Below are 26160 nucleotides of genomic sequence, written 5' to 3' on the forward strand. Positions count from 1 at the left end.
GAAGGAGTGGAGGCAGAAGGCACCTAAGGTCAGACTTCACCCCTTGATAACCCTTAATGGGCTGGATCCCTAAGTGTGCAGTCCAACACAAGTAAAGGAAAACCCAAAATTACTTTTATACTTGGAATTCTCTGTACTTGAGTTCTTAAATTTTCCTTAAAGTTTATTTATTTTGAGAGAGAGAGAGAATGTGTGTGAGTGGGAGAGGAGCAGAAAGAGAGGAAGAGAGAAAATCCCAAGCAGGCTCTGAGGTGTCAGCACAGACCCCGGCTTGGGGCTCGATCCCACAAACCATGAGATCATGACCTGAGCCGAGATCAAGAGTAAGAATCAGACCCTTAACTGACTGAGCCAGCCAGGCGCCCCTTGAGTTCTTAATTTTGATTCTTCCTTCGGTTGGCTAAAATAACTCAAATTAGTTTTTAGTTCAATTTTTCTGTGAACATCTGAGAATATTGCTTTAGTGGCTTTATACACACATATTAGTGTCACTGAATATAAAACTTTTAGGTCATGATATATTTCTATCAAAATGGAGAAAACATGCTCCACTGTTTTCAAGCATTTAGTGTTATGGAGGAAAAGCCATAGACAAATTCAGAAGTCAACTTTTTTCAGCTGGTATCTTTAAAGGTTTTTTTTTTTTCAGTTTTTCCATGTCATTCAAAACTTCTGTCCAGATATCAGTCTCACTTCACCGATTCCCACTGGCAGAGACACCTTTTTTTGTTTAACTTGAGAGTTTGGGGTAATTATTCTTTGATTATTTTTTATGTACCTTATTCCTTTTTTCTCCTCAAAACTCCTCAAAAACATCAAATTCTTAGATCTCACTCTGTTCCTTCTATATTAGCTCTGTCCTAGAGAAATATAATGTGACCCATATATGCAATTTTAAGTTTTCTAGTAGCCATATTTTAAACACTAAAAAGAGGGGCACGTGGGTGGCTCAGTCGGTTAAGCATCCGACTTGGGCTCAGCTCATGATCTCTTGGTTTGTGGTTCTGAGCCCCAGGTCGGGCTGTGTGCTGACAGCTCACAGCCTGGACCCTGCTTCAGTTTCTGTGTCTCCCTCTCTCTCTGCCCCTCCCCAGGTTGTGCTCTGTCTCTCTCTCTCCCAAAAATGAATAAATGTTTTGTAAAAAATTTAAACAGGAAAAAGAAACGGGTGATGCTGATGTTGTTATCAAGTCTTTGAAATCCAGTGTGTATTTGAGCTGACAGCACAGCTCAGTTCAGAGTAGCCACACACCTCAAGTGCTCGAGAGCAACACATGGCAGTGATTTCTGCATTGGACAGCACAGTTCTCAATCTATAACCCACTCTGTGGTTTTCATTTCTGTGCTCTTGACTTTCTAGGAAAAAAACCCAAATGTGTCTTCCACCATTCTGGTTCAGCTTTTCACACTATTGCTCCTGCTCCCTAGTTACCAGTATTTACCTTAATTCTCATGTGTGTTTTCTGTTTGCCCGGCTCATTCTTTTCTTCTTATGCTGTTGCCTTTTCACCAAGCCTGTTCTCATTTCATGACTGCCTGCTCTTACTTCATAGCAGCCATGTCTTCTTACATACAGTTTAAACTAGCAGTAGTATCCATTAACTTTCCCTCCTGTGTGTTTGTATAGCACTGTTTCTTTCTCCATCTTTGTATTTATCATGCTTCATTATAATTACTTCTTTACATGTCTGTGGCCACCAATGGAAAGTAAATTCTGTAGTGGCAAGAATTAGGTCTGTCTTGTTCACACCTTTATTCCCAGAGTGTAGCATAATGCCTGGCACATGAGAAAAAAAAAACTACTCAATAAGTATTTATTGTTGAGTATTCAAAAAATTGTATTTAAAACTTTTCTATTTTCTATATTATATGATTATCAGAGATCTTCTTTCCTTCTGAATCTCTGGAATAGTGTGCCCTTTGTCTATTTCTAGTTTTGTTCCCCCCTAGAAACCTCAGTTTGTTTAAGTTTACACATCCTCTATATTCTGATTATCTATCGCTGTGTAACAAGCCATTCCACAACTTAGTGGCATAAATCAACAGCCGTTACTTGGTAGTTGTGGCTTCTGTGCTTTGGGAGTTTGGAAAAAGCACAGTAGGGATGGTACTTCTTGGCTCCATGGCATTTGGGGCTCAGCTGGGATGACTCAAACTGGGGGCTCCCACGGAGAGGGCTGCTATGTCCAATTCAAAGATGGAACCTCATTCACATGTCTGGTGCCTGAACCGGGCTGGCTTAGCTGGAACAGCCAGACACCTGCACGTGACCTCTCTAGAACGGCTTGCACTTCTCACAGGACTGCTCCTGGGTTCCAAAGGGTGGTGCCCCAACGGGAGCCTCCAGTGAGTGAATGTTCCCAAAGGCCAAGTCAGGAGCTGCAAGGCTTCTTCTGGCCACGCCGAGATCACACAGCCTCACTTCTACCGCATTCTATTGGTTCTAAGAATGTCCCTAAGGCCAGCCCAGGTTCAAGGGGAAGGGGATTATAGTTCGTCTCCTGATGAGTGAGTAGCAAGGTCATATTCAGAAGAGTATGTGGGGTGGGAGATATTGTTGCAACCATCTTTGGAAACTATAATTTTCTGTGTCCTTCAATTAGGAGGTGGGGTGGAAGGGAATCTCATGGCCCACATGATGTGCAGGTGATTGTTAATCTCACTTCATGTGTGCTTCAGGACCAGCGGCACTCAGGTCTGGTCCTGTTGGATCTCATGCTGGAAGGCACACTGGAGTGCATCAGGGAGGCTCACACCAAATGTGGGATTTGGGGGTTGAGGCGTGCTGAGCAGGGACCACTACCACCCCGAGATGCACTTGCTCCTATGCCTCTTCCTGCTTCCCCTCCTGCGTCAGGATCCATCCTTCGGGACATGTTACCCCCTCTCTCTTTAGTTGTTCTTTTGGTAATACAATCTTAAATTAGATTTAGAAAAAGATGTCCTGGTGGGACTTAGGGAGAACCACTCTTGTCTTTGAAAGTCGTAACCACATAGCAGAATGGCAGATTCCTGCTTTTCTGGTCATTTTCTAAGTCAGGAGCAGATTATGGAATCTAAATCCACTGGCAACAGGTAGCAATCCAAGTTTTCAGAATTCTGTAGCCATTCATCTTTTTCTGGGTCTCCATGGGTATTTTGGTGGGAAACTGGGAGAGGCTGTAGCAAGGGGTGCTCACCAGATCCTATGCCGCAGGAGGTGAGAGGGGGTTTCTCTTCAGATTCTCTGAAGATCAAACAGACTAAGGAGAGAAAAGCATTAGCAGGTGATTCAGTGGTCCCAGCTGTGTTAAAACTGTCAAGTGTTCACATTGGTGGCTTATTTCAAATCCTTATTTCAAAGGATTTTTTTAAATTACTAAAGTAATAAGTACTTCATATAATAAGCAAGGAGTAGAAGTGTGTATGTGTGTATAAATGTATATATAAATAAAACAATTAGCAATGCCTTAATACCTCCAACCTTACTCCCCTCGAATAACCAGCGTGAACAGTTTATTGTGTATCTTTCTACCTTCCCTCCCCAATCCTACTCTTCCTCCTCCTTTTCTCTCTGTCTCCCCCGCCCCCTACACACACACACACACACACACACGCTCTCTCTCTCTCTCATTCTTTGACCCTGACCAATCTACTTTGTATAAATACACATACCCCATGGTGGAAAGTTCTGATTTCATGAAAATACTATCCTGTACACATTTCTCTGGAAGCCAATACAGATGTCACAGTGTTTTCTTTTTAGTAGTCATGTAATATTCTATAACATGGATATCCTATAATTTGTTCAACCGGTTTGTTTCTAGTTTGGTTGTTTTGTCTACTACTAACAACTGTGCAGGAACTGGAACACCCTTATTTAGGCTTTTGTGTCTAGTAGGAGAGATTGTTGAGCTATTTTAAGCAGTCTTTTTTTAACCCATTTGTTTGCACTTCCTTCTCTCTCCATGTCCCCCTGAGAAGAGTTTTTTGAATGCAGAAAAGCTTCTGGACTTCTCAGTTCCTGGCTATTTGGCCTCTTCTATCAATGCCCCTCCCCCGCTGAGTTTGCTTCTCGGTTCTGAGTGTGAAGCGTGCCAGGTTCGGGCTGGAGCTGCCCTGGGTGAGTGCCAGTAGCAGCCTGGGTTTGGAGACAGCTCTCCATCTTCCTGCCTGCCCAGTAAAAAGAGGTGCACGAAAGGGCAGGTGACTTCAAGGAGCCCCAAGGTTCTGTCCTCTCACCTGACAAATGAGGCATAAATCTTCCATCTGTCTCCCAGAGTCTTAAGAAACTCATTCTTCATTATTCTGCTTGACTAGTCTCTCCACCCCCCGCCCTTCCTGTCAGGCCTGCACTAGATTCCCCGCAAAGAGCTTTTGATTCAGTGCAATCTGCTTTGCTCCCCTGTGGTCCTGTTGAAATGAGTTGTGCTCAGTGTGTGTCTGCATCCTGCCAGAACAGTAGGCAGAAGAGAACTCCAGACCCTGTGCTCTTCTATTCACTTTCTTGACTTCCTTCCCCTGTGGTTGCTCCAGTCACGTGGCAGGCTCTGCCTTTGGCCAGCTCAGGGCAGTCCATTCACTGGGCTTCACTTTAACTCACAACGTCTCCAGGAGCCCCTGCCGTGGATTCTAGAAGCCAACAGAAGACTGGGGCATCTCTGATGTCCAAAGCATGGTGGTTAATGCCAGGAATTCCAAGAGGAAAAGACACCCATGAAATTCTGCACCACAGCAAAGTGGTAAATATAGTAATAAGATTTACAGGATGTTCTGGGCCTTTGGGAGTACTGAACCTGGAAAGGTAGGTGAGGGCTTCAGAGAAAAGACGACATTTGAACAGGTCCTAAAGGATGAATACAAGTTCATAACGGACAGAGGAGAAGGAGACAAAGGCACTGACACATGGAAGAGCCCAAGAATGTTAGCACAAGATGTAGCTAGTGCAGAGCCGATGAACGAAAGCAGTAACACACTAGACCAGAAAGCAAGGCTGAAGCAAGACCATGAAGGACCTGAATCCATTCATTCATTCCTCCTTCATTCAACAAATTTGCTAGCCCAGCATGGTCCAACAGAAATAGAACGTGGGCCACATACATAGATTTAAAATTTCCTAGTAGTCACATTAACAAGAAAAAAATAAGTAGAACCAAATGAAATGACCTTGACAATAGATTTTATTGAACCTGATATCCTAAGTCTTAGCTTCTCAACATGCCATCAATATAAAAATTATGAGATACTTTATTTTCTAATATGTCTTCAAAATCCAGTACTTAAGCATAACACAATTCAGATGCTAAATTTTCATCAGAAATAGATCGTATTTATATTCCTTAAAATCTGTGGTTAAAATGGCAGATCTCACATAATCTAGTTGTTCCAATATATTTTTGAATTTTCTAATAAGGGAGTCCAAGTACCAGTTTTAAAAGTTAGATTGATTTTAACTACATAGCATTAAAAAGTCAGCTCCTCAGTTGTACTGGCTGCCTTTCAAGTGTTCAGAAGCCCCCTATGGCTACTGCATTGGATAGTACAGTTCTAGACCATCTTAGAAAGTTCCAACTAAATACTGCTGGTATTTTAAACAGGGAAATGACTGATCAGATATGTTTTTAGAATTTTGTGGATGTCTATGAAAAGAGCTGCCAGCCAAATTTAAACTTCAGGCAAAATTGGGAGGAAGAGGAAAAAGAAGGAAAGATTTTAAATGCTTGTGCTTTGGAAAATCCTATGTACAGAGAAGCCATTAATATGCAGATTATAAATCAGCCTAAAATTGTTGCTAGCACTTGTCCTAAAAGCTCTCTAAAGTAAAGGTATACATAGCCCTCTTGCTTCCTAAGGCTTTGAGAATAAGGAGAAATCTGTGTCCCGACTGGATATGTGAATTGGAGGAGTCCCGGAAGCGTCATTTACATAACCCTAACTTTGGAAGAATGCATCCGATGCTTGGCCCCAGACAGCACGCAGGTGCTGCATATTAAGGGCTTTGCCTTTGCGGAGCCTCGTCTGGTGGTGAGGGATCCCTGCGGTGTGAGGCTCCGTCTGGCTCAGAGGACAAGATGAAAAGAGTGAGAAGGTGGTGCACACAACAGTCGTAAACCAGTGGCAGCCTGGGTCAGTCTCAGAAGCCCCATGGCGCTGATACATGAAAAACAAAACTAAAACTCCAGCCCTGTTTGTCACAGCGTGGGAAATTCAGGAGAAACACAACTAGACCTGGGCAGTGTTGGAACTAGCCGTTTTATGGTTTGCAGATTCACTTCACAGAATGAAAGAGAAGGAGTAGACAAAGCCTGCAATTCCTAAGGCAGTGTAACGACTTTCCTAATTTAGCAGTATGTTCTGCTGACTGCGGGAAATATTATCACTGACTGCTCTCCTTTGAGAAGTCAGGTGAAAACTCAGAAATTCAATCCTATTTCCTGTTCACTTGCTGGTAGCTTTTTTTTTTCCTTTTATTGTTAAAAAAAATACTTCCTCTACTGATCACTTATTGCAGGATTTTATATTAAGTCTTTGACTCAAAAAGATAGGTTCTTAAAGTCAAAAGCACATCCACTTACCTAGGTTTCAATTAAATGAAATACATTAAAGCTTCATACATTCTGACTCTGCTGATTCAGAATTGGGGGTCTTTTAAGTTTGCTCAATTACTGAGGAAGTCCCCTTCACACAAAACAGTTTACAGGACTCTTTTTCTTTTTTTTTAATGTTTATTTATTATTAAGAGACAGAGACAGAGCGTGAGCAGGGGAGGGGCAGAGAGAGAGGGAGACACAGAATCCGAAGCAGGCTCCAGGCTCTGAGCTGTCAGCACAGAGCCTGACACGGAGCTCAAACTCACAAGCCATGAGATCATGACCTGAGCCGAAGTTGGATGCTTAACTGACTGAGCCACCCAGGCGCCCCCAGTTTACAGGATTCTTATCTGTTCACTAAGGGTGTTAAACACTGGCACCCTGTTAGTGGGTTTAAATTAGCTAAAGTTGTAAGCACTGAGAATAGTTTCTGTAACTTAAAATGCACTTAGTAAATTGGTTCTTTCCCATTTCTTTTGACTTACCCAGGAGTAATATGAAAATGTCTAAAAGTCCCTTATTGTTCTTTTAAAATATTCTCCGTGTGAGAATCCACTGAACAGGGGGACCAGAGACCTGCCACTAATAATGTCATGGACAGTGTAAACAATAAGCTAAGTGTTAATGGATCGCTACCTTCTTACCCATGCCCACTACACGAAAGGGAACCTGAGAGGGGCCAAGGAAAGTGAGTTAACAATCTTCCCTCCTTATAGGGTTTGATAAGGCAAGGGCAGGTTCAGCAGGGCAGCGAGCAGCAGCAGATTTGCTGAAAAGTGATGTCAGGAAGGCAGGCATTCCAAAGCATGTCTTGTACATGCAGGTTAAAGATAAGGCATTATGGGGCCAGAAAAAGGAACACAGTAGACACCTATACAACATGGGTGAACCATGAAGACAGTGCTTAGTGAAAAATAAAAATAAAAATAAACCATACACTATGTGACTCCATTTCTAGAAAATGTCCAGAGTAGGTAAATCTATGGAGGCACAACCTCCTCCCGACCTATTTTTCCAGCCTCCTGTTCTCCTTCCTCCAACTCAAGCAGCATTTGCTCTGTCCCCAACAAAGACCCACTGATCCCTGAAAACTCCAGGTGCTTGCAGATTTCTATCCCTTTGCACATGCTGGTCTCTCCACAGAGAAGGCTCTCATTATCTTCAAATACATATCCACTCCAGGCTCAGCTTGACTGGCAACACCAAACTAAACTCAACAGTCCTGATGCCCACTGATGGGCGCCTGATCCCCACAAAAACGTGAACTGAGATTTGGAATAGCATAGGGTATCACAGCTGGAACCGAACCTGGAGGTTACACGTCTGTCATCAGTCCCTTTATAGAACAGAGGAGGAAACTGAGGCACCAGGAGGATGAATGTCTAGTCCGAGTCCTGAAGCCGACTGGGGATTAATACAGGTATCATGGCTCCTACTACAGTGCTCTTTGCCTTGCACTTCAACCCTCCTGCAATTTTTTGACTAAGCAAACATTTATCAGCTTCTGTGTACCCGTTTGATTGTATCAACTCATACTTTAAAAACCCTTACGTAATTCCCATTATCATGTAACAGAATCTATAAGCCTCTTTATGATCAACACAGGCCTACCATTCCAGCTTCACTCCTTGTTGCCCCAACCAAATTCAGCCAAGCAGCCATTTTGAGCTGGTGGACATATTCTAATGTGGTCGGGAAGTGCAAGGACTTTGGAGTCAGAGACCTTGGTTTCCACCAGGTCCCTGCCACTTACTTAGCTGTAGGACCTTGGGAAATTTAATTCATCTTTCAGAGCCTCAGTTTTGTCATGTGTGAAATGGGGATAGTATCTGTCCTCCCAAGATCACTGTCAGAATTACCTGTTTAAAAAACCACTTTTTAATGGAATGGAATGGAATGGAATGGAATGAGAGCCAGTGAGGAGGCGAGGGACTCAGGGAGGGAGGAAGAGAGCCAGGGAGGGGGCAAAGGAAGACTTCAGAGATGATGAGAGGGAGGGAAGAAGGAAGTGAGCTAGCAAGTAAGGGCGGAAGTGAAGCAAGGGCAGAGGTAGAAAAACATTTTAATTAAAAATATTTTATTTAAAAATAAAAGCACTTATGCTTCTGTAGTGCTGCTGCTGCTGCTGCTGATGATGATTTTCCTCAGGAAACTCCCTGCCCTCCCAACATGGTGGAAGGTGTTCCTGTATCCACAGCTCCTGTACTGGCCTCGAAACAGCATAAATTCCTGTTAACTCTTCATCTCTGTTCTTGAGCTGTGAGCTCTGTGAAGGCAGGGTCATTTTGTCTTGTTCAGCTTGGTATCTCCAGCACATAATGTTAGCACCCAGGAAACGTTTGTTGGTAGGAAGGAGAGGTAAAACAAGAGGCAAGGTGCCGTGAGGGACACACAGGGCAAAGCCGAAATCTCTGCCCTCAGATGGAAAGCCTGTAGCCAGGGAGACAAGTTGCAGACTGCTGTCTTTGACTTTCCTAGAAGGAAGGGGTAGGACATGTTGGGGGAGGGCGCTTAAAATTTTTTTTTAATTTTAATTTTCTCCTTATTGGGAGATGTATCACACACATGGTTATGCATAAAAGCCATATGTACAGTTTGAGGAATTATAAAACAAACACTGTGTAATCACCACACAGGCCCAGGAAGTAGGAAAGAATGGCAGAGGCTCCCTGGGTCTCCCCAGTCACCTCCTCCATCCTCTCTCCAAGCAGGAGCCACTCCTGACTTCCATAATCATCTTCTTGCTTCCTTTAATGGTTTTACCACTTATGTACGGATCCTGAACCTACACGATGTAGCTTTGCGTGTTCTTGGATTTTACAGAACTCGAATTGCACTGCATGCATATTCTTTCAAGACCCGCTTCTTTCCCTCACCACAACTTTGGGAGAGTCATCCCTGTTGTTCAACATAGTAGCTGTAGTGTTTCTTCCATCACTATTCTAGTCCAGCCTGTGACTATGCCACAATTTATTTATCCATCTACTGCTCATGGACTTGTGTGATTTTTCCAGCTTGGGGCTATTACAAACGACACTTCTAGAAACACTGTTCTACCTATTTTCTAGGATATTTAAATGTGGTTTTTTAGTTTTGGTGTTTTGTTTTTGAGAACTTATTCTATCTCTGGAATCTGTGAAGTCTCTAGTGTTGTGAAATCGAAACTAGTTTGTGCAAAGAAGGTAGACAAGATTGGAAGAAATCAGTGTGGTCCAAGATAACCCACAGGGAAATCATCTGGAGAATTTGTTAAATATGCAGATTAGATGGCCCAGCCCAACCGCAGAAATGAGGACCTGTGGAGATGAAGGTTGAGAGTTGCACCTCAGCAGGCTCGCTGCCCGCCCCTCCCGCGGGTCCCGTGGGTCACCAGGTCTCCTCTTCCTGTGCCTGGGACATACCTCGGTGACTGGTACGATGCTGGGTCACTTTTTTTTTAATGTTTATTTTTGAGAGTGACAGTGTGAGGCGGGGAGGGGCACAGAGAGAGGGAGACACAGAATCTGAAGCAGGCTGCAGGCTCTTGAGTGTGAGCACAGAGCCCAATACAGGGCTCCAACTCACGAACTGTGAGATCCTGACCTGAGCCAAGTCAGACGCTTAACTGACAGAACCACCCAGGCATCCCCAACGTTGGGACATTTTGAGAGAGGAAGGGGTAGTTGTGCCTTAACACCCAGGAAGTCCGCTCCCTGCTGCTTCCTCTGCTGTTGGCTCCTCGCAGTGGTGTGCCAGCAACGTCTGAGAGGACTCTGCACTTAGCACACCTGCAAGTGGAGGTCCCAGCTTTCTTCTTCTCTACACGCCAGCCCCCCCCCCCCCCCGCCTCACCCATGACCCAAAGCCCTATGCCCATCCTGTCCAAATGCTCTAAAACATGGAAGTCTTTTAACTAATTCTAGTCTTTCCGTGAGCCTTAACAATACTTTACCTCAACAAGGCACCTACGTTTCGTTGTTTTAAACCGATTTTTAGTTTTAAATTCACAGCAAAAAGTATAAAGTACAGAATTCTCATGTAGCCCTGTCCCCAGACACACACACGACCTCCCCTACTAGCCACATCCCACACAATGGTAGGTTCATCGATGAAATCTACATCAATACATCATTCTCAACATTAGTCTGGTTTATATTAGGGTTCACTCCTGGTGTTCACACCCTTGGATTTTGACAAATGTTTATTGACATGTATCCACCATTCACTACTGTAACAGTCCTCTTTGTCCCACCTAGTCATTCCTCTCTGGCCACAACCCAGTCTTTTTACTGTCTCCATAGTTTTGCCTTTTTGAGAATGTCGCATGGTATGGAGTCTTTCCAGATTGGCTTCTTTTAACCTCGTAATAGGAATTGAAGTTTCCTCCAAGTCTGTTCATGGCTTAGTAATTCATTTCTTGTGAGCACTGAATAACATTCCACTGTCTGGATACCACAGTTTTTCCACTCACCTAATGAAATCTTAGTTGCTTCCAAGTTTTAACAATTATGAACAGAGCTCCTATAAACAATCCATGTGCAAGTTTTTGTGTGGACGTTAAGTTTTCAGCTCCTCTGGGTAAATACCAAGAAGTGCAATTCCTGGATTATACGGTAAGAATGTTTAATTTTGTAAGAAACTGCCAAACCGTCTTCCAAAGTGGCTGTACCATTTTGCATTCCCGTCAGCAAAGAATGAGTACTGTACCGCATCTTTACCGGCATTTGCTGATGCATTTTGGATTTTGTCCATTCTAATAGGTGTGCAGTGGTATCTCCTTGATGTTTTAATTTAGATAAACCTAGTTGTTTTTTTTTTTTTTTTAACAACCACTCACTTTTTTCTCTGTGGTTTGGGCGCCTAGAGCAGGCAATTCTTTTATTATTAAAAATGGTCTTATTTAACAAAGATTTTTTAAGACTTTCTTTTTCCCTTTAAATATAGGTAAATGCAGAGGGGACACCGGAGGAAGTTTTTCTTCAACTCTGCACAGCTATTGACTCTATTTTCTGAAGGCAAAAAAAGCATGCACATCAAGGAGAGTGGAGACAGAAAAAAATATTAAAAGGCTCATCCCTTAACACAATATTGTTTCAAGTTAAACCGTTTGTGTCCCCCATCCCTACCCCACCCCAGATCCTGACATTGCTGTTTGCTTCTGAGCTTGACCTTTCCGAGAGGTGTCTGGAAATCATGCATGGTGTATTTGGTATTATCTAACCTCTTCTTCCTAATTCAGACAGCCGTCCGCACCCCCAGCACGCACACTCTTCCGTCATATCAGCTGTGCCTCAGAGCTGCTAGCTAGTACATGAACAGAGCGTGGTGTTCAGTTGTGCCCTCAGGACCTGCTAGTCTGACCATTTGATTTCTCTGTCATCAAACAGGGGGTTAGCGCCCCCCTAATGCCCCATCACATTTTCCTTCCTCACCCCAAGATTTACATGCTGTTGCCTGATAAAGGGCCTTACCATGGGGCGGGGAGGGACCTGGGTACCTCCTCTAGTGGCTGTTTCCTCAAGTCTCATCCACTAGTAGCTCAGAGCCAGAGAGACTGGTCTGATAACTCCAACTGGTGATAAGAAATATGATTAAATTTGAATATTTGATAAGAAGTAAAACAATGTGAAATTGTATAGCTTTTCCAAGGCTGTAAAACCCAGACTAGTCACCAATAACATTTCTGCATTCATTTTTAGGAAACTGGCTACTACTTGGAATACTGTCATATGACAAAGAAAACAAATTGAATAAATTGTCTAACCTAATCTCTTTTACACCTGGTGGTGCATTTCAGCAATTATACATTAATACCAATGACCAAACATAACGTAAAGCATGAGGTGATTTGTTACTGCGTTCACTGGAATAATGTCAACTTATAGTTTTGATTTTATAAGATCGTGTATTTATTTATTACTGCCAAACAAGAAAGTAACAGTAACAATACTGATGTGGGTGGGAGAGGCATGTCAGTACATGATGTTTAACAGATCCCAGTGCTGTATTTGTTTCATGCGGGCCTTTTCCAGGGCTGTGCAAACCTTATCATATCCATATGTAAAACTGTGCTTTACCCTGCTTCAAACCAGTGAGGTTTGGGTTTTCTTTTGTGTTATCAGTTGCCAAATCAGAGCTTCTTATATATTCTACTGGAATAACTGCATCTTCCATTCAGTCACTACAAATGACCATAGTTTCAGTTTGCATGCCGTTCTTTTCCCTTCAATGGTCGTGCTGATAAGGATCCAATTCTGGGACAGAACTGTATTTTTAAAGTCATTTTTTTTTTTCTTGAAATGGATATATGTACAAATAAAATAAATGGAACACAGCATAGCTCTTTTTCTATTTATTTGTAACTCACATCATTCTGGAAAGCACTTGAAGCCTTATTCCAAACAGAATTAGAAGCAAACACAGTTAATAGTTGAGATTTATGATATGCTCATATGGTTTTAATTTTGGCCGTAGATCAGTTCTGAGCTATTACATAGAGAATTCTCAGTGTACTCATGATACATGGTAATTTTTATGTTTCCTTTTGCCCTAGCAGTCATTCTTAAACAGAAATGTAGTGTTTGCTAAAGAAGAAATTAAATATCTTTGGTTACAATTATGCCTGTATTACCAAAAAGGGGCATGTTCCTTCAACTCACACAGTTATCAAGTACTTTATTACCACCCCAGTTGTCTCACTCTCTGTACGGGAGCACAAGGAGCATTTGAGCAAATTAGAATCAGAGGGTGAAAATGATCAGTTATGCCAAAAACACAGAATGACTCTTTGTAGGGATTAACATTCTTTAAACACATACCACATATTGGCAAATGCCTACCACAGCTCGGACAGCTTGAGTACGGGATAGGAGACAACAGATGCCGTGACCTTTATGGCTGTAGCTGGCTGTCCTCTTGAAAAAAAAAAGAATCGGCAGAGGTAAATAAATGGCTTTGCCCCTGAAGAGGATCTGGAGATGCAACAGACTGCTAAAACGTGTTACGGACGGGATGGCTTGAAATGACATCGCTACTTTAAAGTCACAGGATTTTAAAGCAGGAAAGGATCTTAGAGGTCTCTGCCCAGCAGAAGCCCTTGTGTGTATGTGAAAGACATCAGAACACAATCCAAACTCCTTTACAATGGTCTACATTCAAGGCCTCACCTGCTCTGCCTCTGTACCCTGTATCACCCCATCAACTACATTCTCCTCTTGCTCGTTTGGCTCAAGCTACACGGGCCCTCTTAATGTTGCCTGAACAAGCCAAGATCTCTGCTGGATCAGACCCTTGTTGTTGCTATCCCGCCTCTTCCTCCAGGTTATCCACAGGCCGATTCCCTCACTCCGTCCAGGTCTCATCGAGCGTTCTTTGATTATTCCATCTAAAATGACAGTCTGGTCCTCATTCTTCCACCATTTTTCTTCAAACATTATTCTCTTCACAACATTTATCTCTGCCTAACTTTATGTAATATTTTATATTTATGTGTTTACTGGTGCTCTTCTGCATTAGACCATAAGGCTCTAGAAGGGCAAAGCTTTATACCCTCCATCCCACACACAATTATTAAAAGCTAACACTTATATCCGCTGAAACTTGGTTATTTCATCTGTACAGTGGACATAATAGTAAGCAACCTCACAGAGGGGTTGCAAGTATTCAACAAGTTAGTAATACATGTAAATCATTTACTAGTTCCTAGGGTTCAATAAAAGGTGGTTCTTTGTCAATATTTGTTGAGTGCCTCACTTTCACAATTGGGACTGGGACCCAGAATTTCCACTCCAGTGCCCTTTCACTCTAAAAACATGGCAGAGAACCAAGGTTTACGGCCTAACTGGGAACCCAGAGGAAACCATAATCTTCTCAGCCACCCAGGCTTGAACAACATCCTCCAGATAAGATAGGATGCAATTCTTCAATACTCTCAGAGCCCTATAAAGATCTCCTGAGGCAGGCCCCCAAAGGGCCCCACGTAGGCACTCACAGACACACTCAGACATACGTGGTCTCTCCTACCTTTCTGGAGAAAAAATATAACTCATCAAAACACTGATTATACTAGTACTAAATACTTATTAAAAATCTAAGAGGCAGGCAGGCCACAGGGACACAGATAGGGATGGTCTTTGTCCTTATGGAGCTAAATGGGATAGCACTTCTCAAAAATTCATTTAATTGGCTACACGAAAAAAAAAGTTAAAAAAAAAAAGTATTTTTTTTCTGGGATTCTATCAACAGGAGGTTATTTTCATAAGTTTAAAAAATAAAAATACAACCTAAAAGGTCAATGCCTCTATAATCTCTGTGGAGGAAAAAACCACTTATCTGGAAAAAAAACAAAAAAAACAAGTACTTCCAATTCCATCCAGTGCAACTAGAACAATGGCTTTCAAAATCTGTTACCTACATTAAGAAATACAGTTTATATAGCATGCCATAGTAATAACTAAAAGAAGACTTTCACAAAACAGTATTTATCCTTACTACCTGTGATATGCTATTTTCTTGGAAAAAAAAATGTTCTTCATATCTCAGTACACTGTTGTCTTCTGTACTGTAATTTAAACACAAGGGGAAAGGGAAGGAAACTGGGTAAGGCATACTATTAGGTTAAGTTAGAGGCACCAAGCATGCATGGAAATAAATTCTGTCTCAGGCAGGACACTTTGCCTAAAGCCTCAAGATCACATGTTTGCTGTCAAATTAGAATATGTAAATTATACGTCTGGGTGGTTTTCTAGAACTCAGTGCTGTCTTCCCATCCAAGGATCTGCTTCCTATTCTGTACCATGAACCTGGACCTGTCCTCAGGTCTGTGGCTCTAGGAACCATGCCACACCAGGGAAAAAGAGTGAAAAGCAACCCCTACACACTTCCATCTCCAAACCTTAGTGATGCCTGACACAAAGGGAATGTTCTTGCTCCATAAATTGGGTAGTGACTCTGCAGCAATCTGTCTAGGTTAAAATCTAAGCAGGACCACTCTGCTAACCATATGACCTTGGGCAAGTTATTTAACCTCTCTGGCTAGATCTCCTCATATGAAAACAGGTTAACAAATGCACCTTTCTCCTAAGGTTGCGAGAATTAAATCTGCTACTGTATGCTGGCTTGGCTCATAGTAAGCACTTACTCGGTTTTGCGCTTGTTATTAGTGCACACCACACCGATCAAAGCCTCCTCTGCCTAAACCTTAAAGCAGTGGTTTTAGGTGTCACTAAAAGTTCCTTCAATTCTTATCAAACAACTTGAACATAGTATTTCAGGAAATACATCTGACCTACATCTGACCTACCACTTAATATGCAAGGCTTTCACAAGTAGGTCTATGTTGTCTCTTAAGGCCAATACTTCTCTGTAGGAGATCGAAGGACTACTTGTAAAAGACAGCCCTGCCTATTCCTGCAGTCCGCCAATTAAAACACCACCACCATATTACTACTCATGCTACTACTACCGCTGCTACTATTACCATATAGGGCCTTTTTAAGCCAGGAGGACTACTTGCCTGGAGGTGAAAAATGCAAAATTAACACATCTTCACTCAAGCAGAAAATAATCCTCTTTGCCACTCAAAGTTCTCAAAATCTTTGCTCTTGAAAAATACAGTTAAGTGGATTTATTTTGTGTATTGTTTACATCAGAATTGTATCACACACAGCCCTCTTCCAAAGCATACTTTATGGGATTTTTGAATAAACCTGAATGGTCCTCCCCCAATAATCAGTATTATTTCTATACAAAAACAGAAGTTACTACCAAGTGCTGCTGTCTTGCTGCAAGAAGGCAGATTTCCTAGCATATATCAGTTAACATTTAATATCAAAATGCCCAAACATTAACAACTCCTTCTTCTTCCCCCCAAATACTGATTCCAGGGTAAGAAGTAAAGCTCAAGTCCACTTCCTGTTCTTCCTGATGCAATATATTTTATCAACATCAGTAATCTTTAGTCAATATATTACTTTAAAATTCTCATAGTTCTGTACTTAAAATAACATTACTTTTCTCAGTTAAAAAAATTCAAGGTATGATTTTAGTACCCTACAACATATTGAAGGAGTATTAAATAACGTTCCCTTGACTTAAAATCGGAAAAAACAGGGGACTTAGTCCAAAAACTAGGTGAGTATAATACTTAATCTTAGAATACTTATGTGATCTCTTCCAATAGTCAATAATAATTGCCAGTGAATAGAGTGATTTTCAAAAACCATCTGTTTAAATTAAACATGTGAAGAGGCTTACTTTCATCTAAAAGAATTAAGAGTAAAATTTTTCAGCCCAAGTATAGTTTTCACATCTGGACATTAATAATAGCCTTTTTAACCATGGTGTGTGTTCTTTTTGTAACCTAGTTTAATTAGTGTCTCAGCACACACTGAGTGAAAAGATTACCATCTTCTCTCAGAGCTTCTCAAGTTCATTTCCATAATACTATATAGTCCTTACTCTTTTTCAAGGACAGAAAGGTAAAGCAACCCCCTAAAAAAAAATTTTTTTTTGTTTTAACACTAGTAAAACAAATCCAAAATCTAACCAAAAAGGAAGTCACAACAAGCATTCTATAATATAAACAGACAGTATCCACATAGTTTATTTCTCACAGTTCTCCTGACAAATGAACATTATTCAAGAACATACTGTATACACAGATAAGAAGAAACATACAAAATGTTTTAAATGATGCACAACAAAATCCAGCAGTATAAAAGAATGCATGTGAACTCTTGCTCACTGCGCAGACTAAATTTAATCACTTGTTTAAATAGTAATAAAAATACAATCTTTTATGGATCTTGTGCAGACTACAAAAGAGGGAAATTATTACCATATATATGATTTTTATATTAGGCAGTTTTCTTTGATGAGTTGCACTGACAACTCCAAATACAGAGGCAGAAGGCTGTGTATTTTAAAGGAATTAATGTTGTGAATTAGAGACTTTACACAGTTACTACCACTGGCACTTTTCACCATAGTTTGTACACATCACATGATCATCTTATATAACATTACATTTAAAAAATATATCTGAGCGACAATTTTATAACATTCACACACCATGAGCTGGTCAAGGAAGCAATGCCACAGTGCCTCCTGTAGTGCTTCGCTGTTGGTAATAAGGACAGTTCATTGTGGTTAAAAGAAATTAGACATCAATATGGTTAAGCAGCTCCGATTTACTAAAGGCCATCAGTGGCCACCACTGGGACAGTGAGTTCTTTTAAAGTGTTTATCCTAGAAGCAAACACCATCATTGGTTAAAACTTTGTCTAAGAAGTCAGCTTCTGTGCCGAAAACTATTTTCACAAAACTGAAAGCTACTAAACTGTTTTAATATAAATACTTTGTCTTCTCATTATCCTATTTATGACCGAGTTCTTTGAAACCTTTGGAATTTACTCTCTTTAATGTGTGCTCTCGTTTCCATCTCACCCATTTAATATCACCACCTAAAAGGCTTTAAGGTGGTGGTGAGAAATTCACCAGGGAAACCCTTTGCTCACCAGGAATGCTCAGCTGCTGAACAGTGATCTAGAGCCACAACGGTGCAGAGCTGGACTTGACAAGAACACTCAGGAAGCTGTCATGCTGTGAGTGTCATTTCAGGGAAAGCAGAGAATCTTTCCAAACTGTGCACATAATTCACAATGATACCATTGCTATGTGTTGAAGAGGACTAGTATACGATGTTCTCTTCCATGTCATCTGTTTGCTGGAAAGTAGTTTGGGTCAAGGTAATTATAACTGGTGCCCTGGGACACACAGTAGTCTCTGTCTAAGAATGTCTCTGACCTATAAACAGGTTCTAATTGGTGATCTTCCTTGTGAATATCTGTTTCATGTAGGCTGCAAAGAAAACACACACACAAACACACACACACAGACACATCAATGCACGGCACTGGATGCATTTTGGAGTAGATATTATAAAACTTCCTCACAGTTCCACTTCTTTAATCCACCAAAATCTCTAACGGAAATTTACTTGAGATGTGGTATAATTAAAGAAAATTTCTTAATTGCCTACAACAACAAAGCTTAACCCACTAAATGTGGTCATTTTCTAAGTAGTTTGGAAATCAAATTCACTAGTGGCTGAAAAGCTCTTTACTTGTCAAAACTGAAGACCTAATATGAAGAAAACACTTACCAGTCTGAACAAGAATCACAGAAATCCAAAGACATTTCTGGAGGACAATCCTGGCAGTGCCACCGAACACCCTGGATAGGTTCTATGCCACAGTTATCGCACTAGAAAAGTTTCAGAGAGAAAAATATTAAGCTATTTTTTTTCCAAAACCTTTTTTTCCTGCTGGGAAACAAAGGATGTGCACAAAAACATCTCTCTCCCCAAGGAACTAGACAGTAATATAACATGAAAATGGTTGTAAATTAGATATAATTTCTAGCAAACTAGCACAAATTTCATTCATTCAAGATGAATGTGCAGGTGAGTGACAGGTACATTATAATAACCAAGGGATGACCTTCAATATGTTCCACTTTACTTTTAAAAAAATTTTTTTTAATTTTAATTCCAGTAAGGATACAGTGTTCTATTAGTTTCAGGTGTACAATATAGTGATTCAACAATTCTATACATTACTTACTCAATGCTCATCATGGTAAGTGTTACTTACTACTTTAATTGACTTTTTAACATTTTAAGTAGGGGGTGCCTAGGTGGCTCAGCCAATTAAGCGTCTGACTCTTGATTTCAGCTCAGGTCGGGATCTCACGGTTCGTGGGATGGAGCCCTGCGTCAGGCTCTGAGCTGACAGCATGGAGCCTACTTAAGATTCTCTCTCAGGATGCCTAGGTGACTCAGTCGGTTGAGCGACCGACTTTGGCTCAGGTCATGATCTCACGGTTTGTGAGTTCGAGCCCCATCTCAGGCTCTGTGCTGACAACTCAGAGCCTGGAGCCTGCTTCAGATTCTGTGTCTCCCTCTCTCTCTGCCCCTCCCCCACTCATGCTCTGTCTCTGTCTCAGAAATAAACATTTAAAAAAAAAAAAAAAGATTCTCTCTCCCTCTCTGCCCCTCCCCCACTCATGCTTACTTGTTGCTCCAAAATAAACTCCTTTTAAAAAGTAAATAAAATTTCAAGTAAACCATTTGCAAATTTAGACATTTGAGTGTTAATAACTATTTATTTTTTAAGTTTATTTATTTATTTTGAGAGAGACAGAGAGAGAGAGAGAGACAGCGCGAGGAAGAGGCAGAGAGAGAAACCCAACCTGGTATCCTGCTCTCAGGAGGGCCCAAAGGGGGCTCAATCCCACGAACAGTGAGATCATGACCTGGGCCAAAGTCAAGTATTGGACGCTTAACTGAGCCACTCAGGTGCCCCAATAACTATTTAAAGGTACCTCAGACCAATGTATAATGACCGTGATTGAGAACCACTGACTTAATACCATAGTTAAAACTGTATAACAGAACTACTTAACAAGCTATCATTACCAAACCCAAGAGAACACAAAATCCTCTCTAAACTTTTATCTTACTGAATTATTCTTCAAAGCCTGAAGAAGCCTAATTACTAATGCCCATAACAAAGAAAAGGCAGATCTACCTGCTTCTTAGTGTGGTGGCATTGTGGTAGCCCTCAGTGTCTCCGGGACAATTTTGGAAATAAATCTCATTTCTAGTTTCTTTGATCATCAGACCAACTAGAGTGACCGACAGGTTAGTAAACAAGCCACAGCTGGGTCTTAGGGCAAATTTTGAGAAGTGGAGAGTTTCCTCTTGAAAGGCCAGAGATACCAATTAGGAAAATTTCTAATGGAGAAGCAAGGTCATGGAAAGATCAAGAGGAAAAATCATTTAATATAGTATGGCTAATGGCCATACTAGAGAATGAGAGGTATAATTTTAAGTTTCTGTTTATCAGTCACAGCACGCATCAGTATTTTTATGTATACCACTACCAGCAAATCTATATCTCATGGTCTCAGTTTTACTTCCTCCAATCTCACCAAGTACAGCCAATTCTAAAGTCCAAAGGTTCTCAAACTTGTCAATCTCTCTCAATTTCCATAGCCACCAATCAAACCTCAGACATTCTCATCTTTGGTCTAAATTACCAAAAGAATTTCTAACCAGTCACCCTGCCTCTAGCTTTGCTTTCTTCTTTCCATTCTCCATACTAAGTCCAGAATTATCTTTTTCTCCTTCACCTATTTTTTTTCAACTACATAAATAACATACATGAACACATTACTGTTTACAAAATTTAACAATACAGCTGTCAGAGATTATCCACTCTAAACCCACTGCCTTCTCCAAGGTTATCTATACTAATAGTGTAAGTAACTGGAATGATTTTTCTGAAATGCAAATTTCATGTTACTGTCTACTTAAGATTCTTCAATGGTTCCCCAACCTCATTAAGGAAAGTTTAAACTCCTCAGTAAATCTCAAAGGCACCTTAATAGCAGCACTACTCTCTGATATGTTCTCTAGCCATAGTCAACTATGTTTACTAATTTAACTTCTCTAAATTCCTTATGAGACGAAAACAGAATAAGGACAGAAACCGAGTCCATCTTGTTTACTAATGAATCCCTAGCAGTTAAGCAAAGTGCCTGGAACATAATGGGTATTTCAAAATTTTGTGGACTGAATGGATATATTTCTAGTAGCCTGAACGGTGAAAAGAAATTTCTCATCTATGAACAAGAGCAACAGCTCCAATGGATGAAAGGATAAAGAAAATGTGAAACACACACACACACACACACACACACAGGAATATTATTCAGCCCTAAAACAAAAAGAAATCCTCCATTTGTGATAACATGGATGAGAAAGTGGAGGACATTATCCTAAGTAAAATAAGCCACAGAAGTTAACAAGTGCCATATAATCTCACTTATGAATGAAATGAAAAACTCAAACTCAGAAGCAGAGGGTAGAACAGTGGTTGCCAGGGGCTGCGAGGTGGGAGAAATGAGGAGATGTTAGTCTAAGGATACAAATTTTCAATTGTAAGAGAAATCAGTTCTGGAGGTCTAATGGACAGCATGGGATTAATAATATGGTACTGTATACTTGAAATTTGCTAAGAGAGTACACTTAAGTTTTCTCACCACACACACACACACACACACACACACACACACACGAAAAAGGTAACTATGTGAGGTGATGTTTTTACACCTTAATATTTTGTACACTTTAAATATATACAATTTTTGTCAGTTATATCTCAGTAAAACTGAGAATAAGAAAGAAAAATAGCTAGACAAAAACACCTCATATTTTACCTCAAAATATAGATACCTGTATGTTTGTCTTCTTCCCATAGAATCATAAACCTACTGAGATCAGAAACTGTAACACACTACTTTATATAAATGAATAGGACTAGAGCTAAACTTACTTTTATCTGTATGCTGGGAAGTCTGGAATTTAAAGCTGCAGAAACTACTTTAAATCTCTCTTATCACCCTTCCAAAAATTAAATGAATAGCAGAATTTACCTTGAAGCCCACATGTTGTACAAATCCACTTTCAGCTTGCATCTGCTGGAGTTTCTGCTTCTTTAACTTTTTAAACTGTAATAGTTCCTTATATTCAGGTAAATTCCTATACATAATAGGAATACTTTCTTCATCCTAATAATAAAACAGAAAACAAAAATGTCTGATAATCAAAATGAACTAACAGGGGGTGCCTGGGTGGCTCAGTTGGTTGAACATCCGACTTCAGCTTGGGTCATGATCTCGTAATTTGTGGGTTGGCCCCCATGTCGGGCTCTGTGCTAACAGCTCAGAGCCTGGAGCCTGCTTTGGATTCTGTGTCTCCCTCTCTCTCTGCCCCTCCCCTGCTCACGCTCTATCTCTCTCTCCCAAAAACAAATAAACATGAAAAAATAAAAAAAAAAATAAAAAAAAAAAAAGAACAGTAAGAAATACGGACACAGAATATTTTTCTACTAATAAAATATTTTTCACTTTTAAGATACTTTACCTTATAGGGCTGACAGAAAATTAGTGTTGCTATTAGCGATATTTTAGACTAACACTTTTGGAGGGCTTCTTAATGCAACAGTAATATTGAACTGTACAAAGTACCAGGGGATGATTCCTACCTCTGTCATACACTAATGCAGACTCAACCCTATCCCAACACATTCATGGCTCCTTGTGATACTCTTTATAATCTACTTCTACCTCATCTGCAGGAAGCTCCTCTTCTCTAAAAGATTTTTTATGCTTTCTCAAGTAAATATCACATTTTCTTAACAAAGAGCAAACCACTTTCTGCTCTGTATACTCCCAATAATCAAGGCAGGACATTCCTGTCTTACCCAAGGGGATAAACTAAATTACGAAGATGATCATTTAGAAGACTATAAAAAATGAATACTACAACTATAGAAATACATGAAGCTGAAGTTGACAGATGAATCACTAACTGCTTCCTACCTATTCTCCCAATTTATTTGTGCTCTGCCATCAATGATCCATTTCTTTCCTTCATGACCTCATGATCCCATGGTCACTAACATCTACAATGCTCCTGAAAGCATCTCCAATTCACTGACCCCATCCATAGTCTATCAATCCTGGTCCAGATAACTCCTACCCCTCCCATTCCTCTTGCTCTCATATTAGGTATTATTAACTACAATGTTTATTTTATGTCAAGGAAACCGGTGTCTATAAAAATAACATTTACCCAAGGTCACATAATTAATCAGTTATGGAGTCAGGTGATTTGAACCCAGATTTGTCTGAATATTTAGTAACTCCTTATACACTCAGCAGCCTAAGGCCTAAATCTAAGAGCTACCCTTAATTTTTCACTGTCATATTTAATCCAACAAAATTGGTCACTACTTAACACTTTCTTAAATTTTTCAAATTGGTCCTCTATAGTATCACTCCTTCCTCCAGCTCCACCATGATTTAAAATCTCCCAATGACTTCCTGTCTACAGAGTCAAGTCCAAAGTTTTCAGCTGAATAAAAGATTGTTTATAATCTCATGCTTCACTTACCTTATCTCCCACCATCTTTCACTCATTTCAAGTTCCTGTCAACTAAAGTGTTAAATTACAGCTACTGTCTTTCTATATCAGCACTGAAAATGACATTAAGTAATGTAATAAATATCTAACACTAATAAATACAATGTGACTTAACTAGTTAAATAATGTGATAAGGAATTTTATAGTGAAATTTATTAAATTCAGATATTTTAAGCAAATACAAAGAGTAGAAACTATGCCAAATTTTTTAATTTGCATTTTAAGTCTAAGGATACTATTAAATTTGGCCAACAAGACTAAGTAAAGTTAAATCACCACACAATTAGGATGGCTACTATCAAAAGAAAACAAAACAAAACAAAACAAAACAGAAAATAACAAGTGTTGACAAGGATATAGAGAAACTGAAACCCTAGTGCATTGTTGGGGAGTATGTAACATGTTGCAGCCACTATAGAAAATAGTATGGTGGTTCCTCAAAAAAGTAAATGTAGAATTAACATAGAACTACCAATTCCATTTCTGGGTCTACACCCAAAAGAACTGAATGCAGGGACTCGAACAGGAATTTGTACATCTATGTTCATAGCAGCATTATTCACAATAGCCACAAAGTGAAAGCAAACCAAGTGTCCAATGACAGATGAATAGATAAAATGTGGTATACACATACCATGAAATATTATTCAGCCTTAAAAAGGAAGGAAAGAGTGACACATGTTACAAGGTAGATGAATCTTGAATACATTATGGCAAGTGATGAAAGGCAGTCACAAAAGGACAGAACCTGCAGGATTCCACTTAAATGAGGCACCCAGAGTAGCCAAATTCATAAAGACAAAGTAGGAGGGAGTTGCCAGGGGCTGGAAGGAGAAGGCAATGGGAGATACTGTTTAACGGTTCTGAGTGTCAGTTTTCTAAGAAGTAAAGAGTTCTGGAGATTGGGTCACAAAAATATGAACATATGTATTTATCACAATTAAAAAATTTTTTTAAATCCTCATAAACAGATTTCCTTGTTAAAATCATTTTTAAACTTTACTTAAAGAGGAGATCCTATGACTAATTCCAAATGAGGCTAAAATGGTGTACAGATTTTAAAACTACGGAAGTACATACATGTAATCATATGGTTTCTTTAGATATTGATTTCCTAAAAAAAGAACTTGAAATCTATAAATTTTACCACTAGTAGTTTTATAAATATCTGAACAGCTATTTCAAAATTCAGAATGATTTGAACTGGTGCTCATTTAAAAATAAATAAATAAAATCAACCAAACAAAAGTTAAATCAAATTCAATCTATTACATATATTAATCTACTCCTCATCTAGCTAAATTTTGTTCCTCCTTCACATGTCACCTTGACTACCACTTCTTTAGAGTTCTTCTACTTAAACTCCAAATCTAAATAAAGTACTTCTTAAATAATTATAATCAGTTGTTTTTGAAGCACTTTTTAAAATCTGTAATTTATTGATGTGATTACACATTTATCTCCTCGCACAAGACTAAGATTTGTAACAGCAAAGATCATAAATATTTTGTGCACAACGATGCAGCTGACCTCTAGCAGGGCCTGATATATAAAATGTAGAATCAATATTTTTCAAATGAATAATTCTAATATTAACAAAGTACAAACTTAAGACACAGCAGATATTAGCTATTTTAAAAAGAAAAATTTGTGAAGAATACAATCATTTTATGGTAGTTTCATACCAAATTATACACTCGGTATTTGGCTCATCTAAAAACAGAACAAAAAAGAGACTTACTTTTACTTGCTGACCTTTCATTAAAATCTCCTTTGGCAATTATTATAAATAATCACAGTATTAAGAAAGATATAAGGTAATCCTTTAAGTAAAGAACCAGAATCATGTTAGTTACTGAGGAAATGAATTTCAGGATGTAAAATAAAAATATTAACAGCAATAAAAAGAAATGTCTATGGATGGAAAGGAAAATAAAATAAATTGATCTAAATTAGTGTGCAGTCAATAACACCAAGAGGAATTACTTGAAGAGGATTTGACTTTAGTTCTGCAGTGGCATATATCACAAGGCAAAAAAAAAAAAAAGGAAAAGAAAGAACTGTCAAAAAATCTGTTTCCAGTAATCATACTGCTGATGGTAAGGTTAGTATTATTATATTCTGAGACTACTGTGAGCACTATGAGACAAAGAAAGTGAGTATTATGTCAATGTCACTGATATCTAGGATTCTCAGCATGGGAGAAAGAAGACACATATTTAAGATCAATAAGGAGAAGTAAAATCCCCAAAGTCCTTAAATTGAATCCGAAATTAAAAAATATAAACTTACGATGTCTTTTTTTTTTAATGTTTATTTTTGAGAGAGATAGAGCACAAGCAGGGGATAGATGGGGGTCAGGGGGACACAGTATCAGCAGTGCTCAGTGCTAACAGCAGAGAGCCTGATGTGGAGGCTAGAACTCACAAACTGTGAGACCATGACCTGAGCCAAAGTCAGACACTTAACCGACTGAGCCACCCAGGTGCCCCTGAGGTTTTTTATTTTTTTATTTTTCTTCAAAAGTTTGTTTTTATTTTGAGAGAGAAAGAGAGAGCGCAT

The 26160-nt window shown here is 39.7% G+C and overlaps 2 protein-coding genes across 8 annotated transcripts in view; one reads left to right on the top strand and one right to left on the bottom strand.

Annotated features, from left to right (window-relative positions):
* AK5 (adenylate kinase 5) overlaps positions 1–12882 on the top strand; it is a 264423-nt gene extending 251541 nt beyond the window's left edge. For all 3 annotated transcript variants that reach the window (XM_043575316.1, XM_043575314.1, XM_043575315.1), the window contains one exon: positions 11493–12882. In XM_043575316.1, coding sequence (XP_043431251.1) covers positions 11493–11561 — 69 coding nt within the window. In that variant the 3' untranslated portion in view covers positions 11562–12882. The remainder of the gene's footprint in view (positions 1–11492) is intronic.
* A 3-nt stretch (positions 12883–12885) lies between these two features.
* The window catches only part of ZZZ3 (zinc finger ZZ-type containing 3), a 108087-nt gene continuing 94812 nt past the window's right edge, over positions 12886–26160 (bottom strand). For all 5 annotated transcript variants that reach the window (XM_043575308.1, XM_043575310.1, XM_043575312.1 and 2 more), the window contains 3 exons: positions 22047–22181; positions 18712–18812; positions 12886–18407 (listed from right to left, as the gene is read on the bottom strand). In XM_043575308.1, the coding sequence (XP_043431243.1) occupies positions 18263–18407; positions 18712–18812; positions 22047–22181 (381 nt within the window). In that variant the 3' untranslated portion in view covers positions 12886–18262. The remainder of the gene's footprint in view (positions 18408–18711; positions 18813–22046; positions 22182–26160) is intronic.

This window comes from Prionailurus bengalensis, chromosome C1 (genome assembly GCF_016509475.1).
Source record: "Prionailurus bengalensis isolate Pbe53 chromosome C1, Fcat_Pben_1.1_paternal_pri, whole genome shotgun sequence".
In the NCBI taxonomy this organism is placed as follows: domain Eukaryota; kingdom Metazoa; phylum Chordata; class Mammalia; order Carnivora; family Felidae; genus Prionailurus; species Prionailurus bengalensis.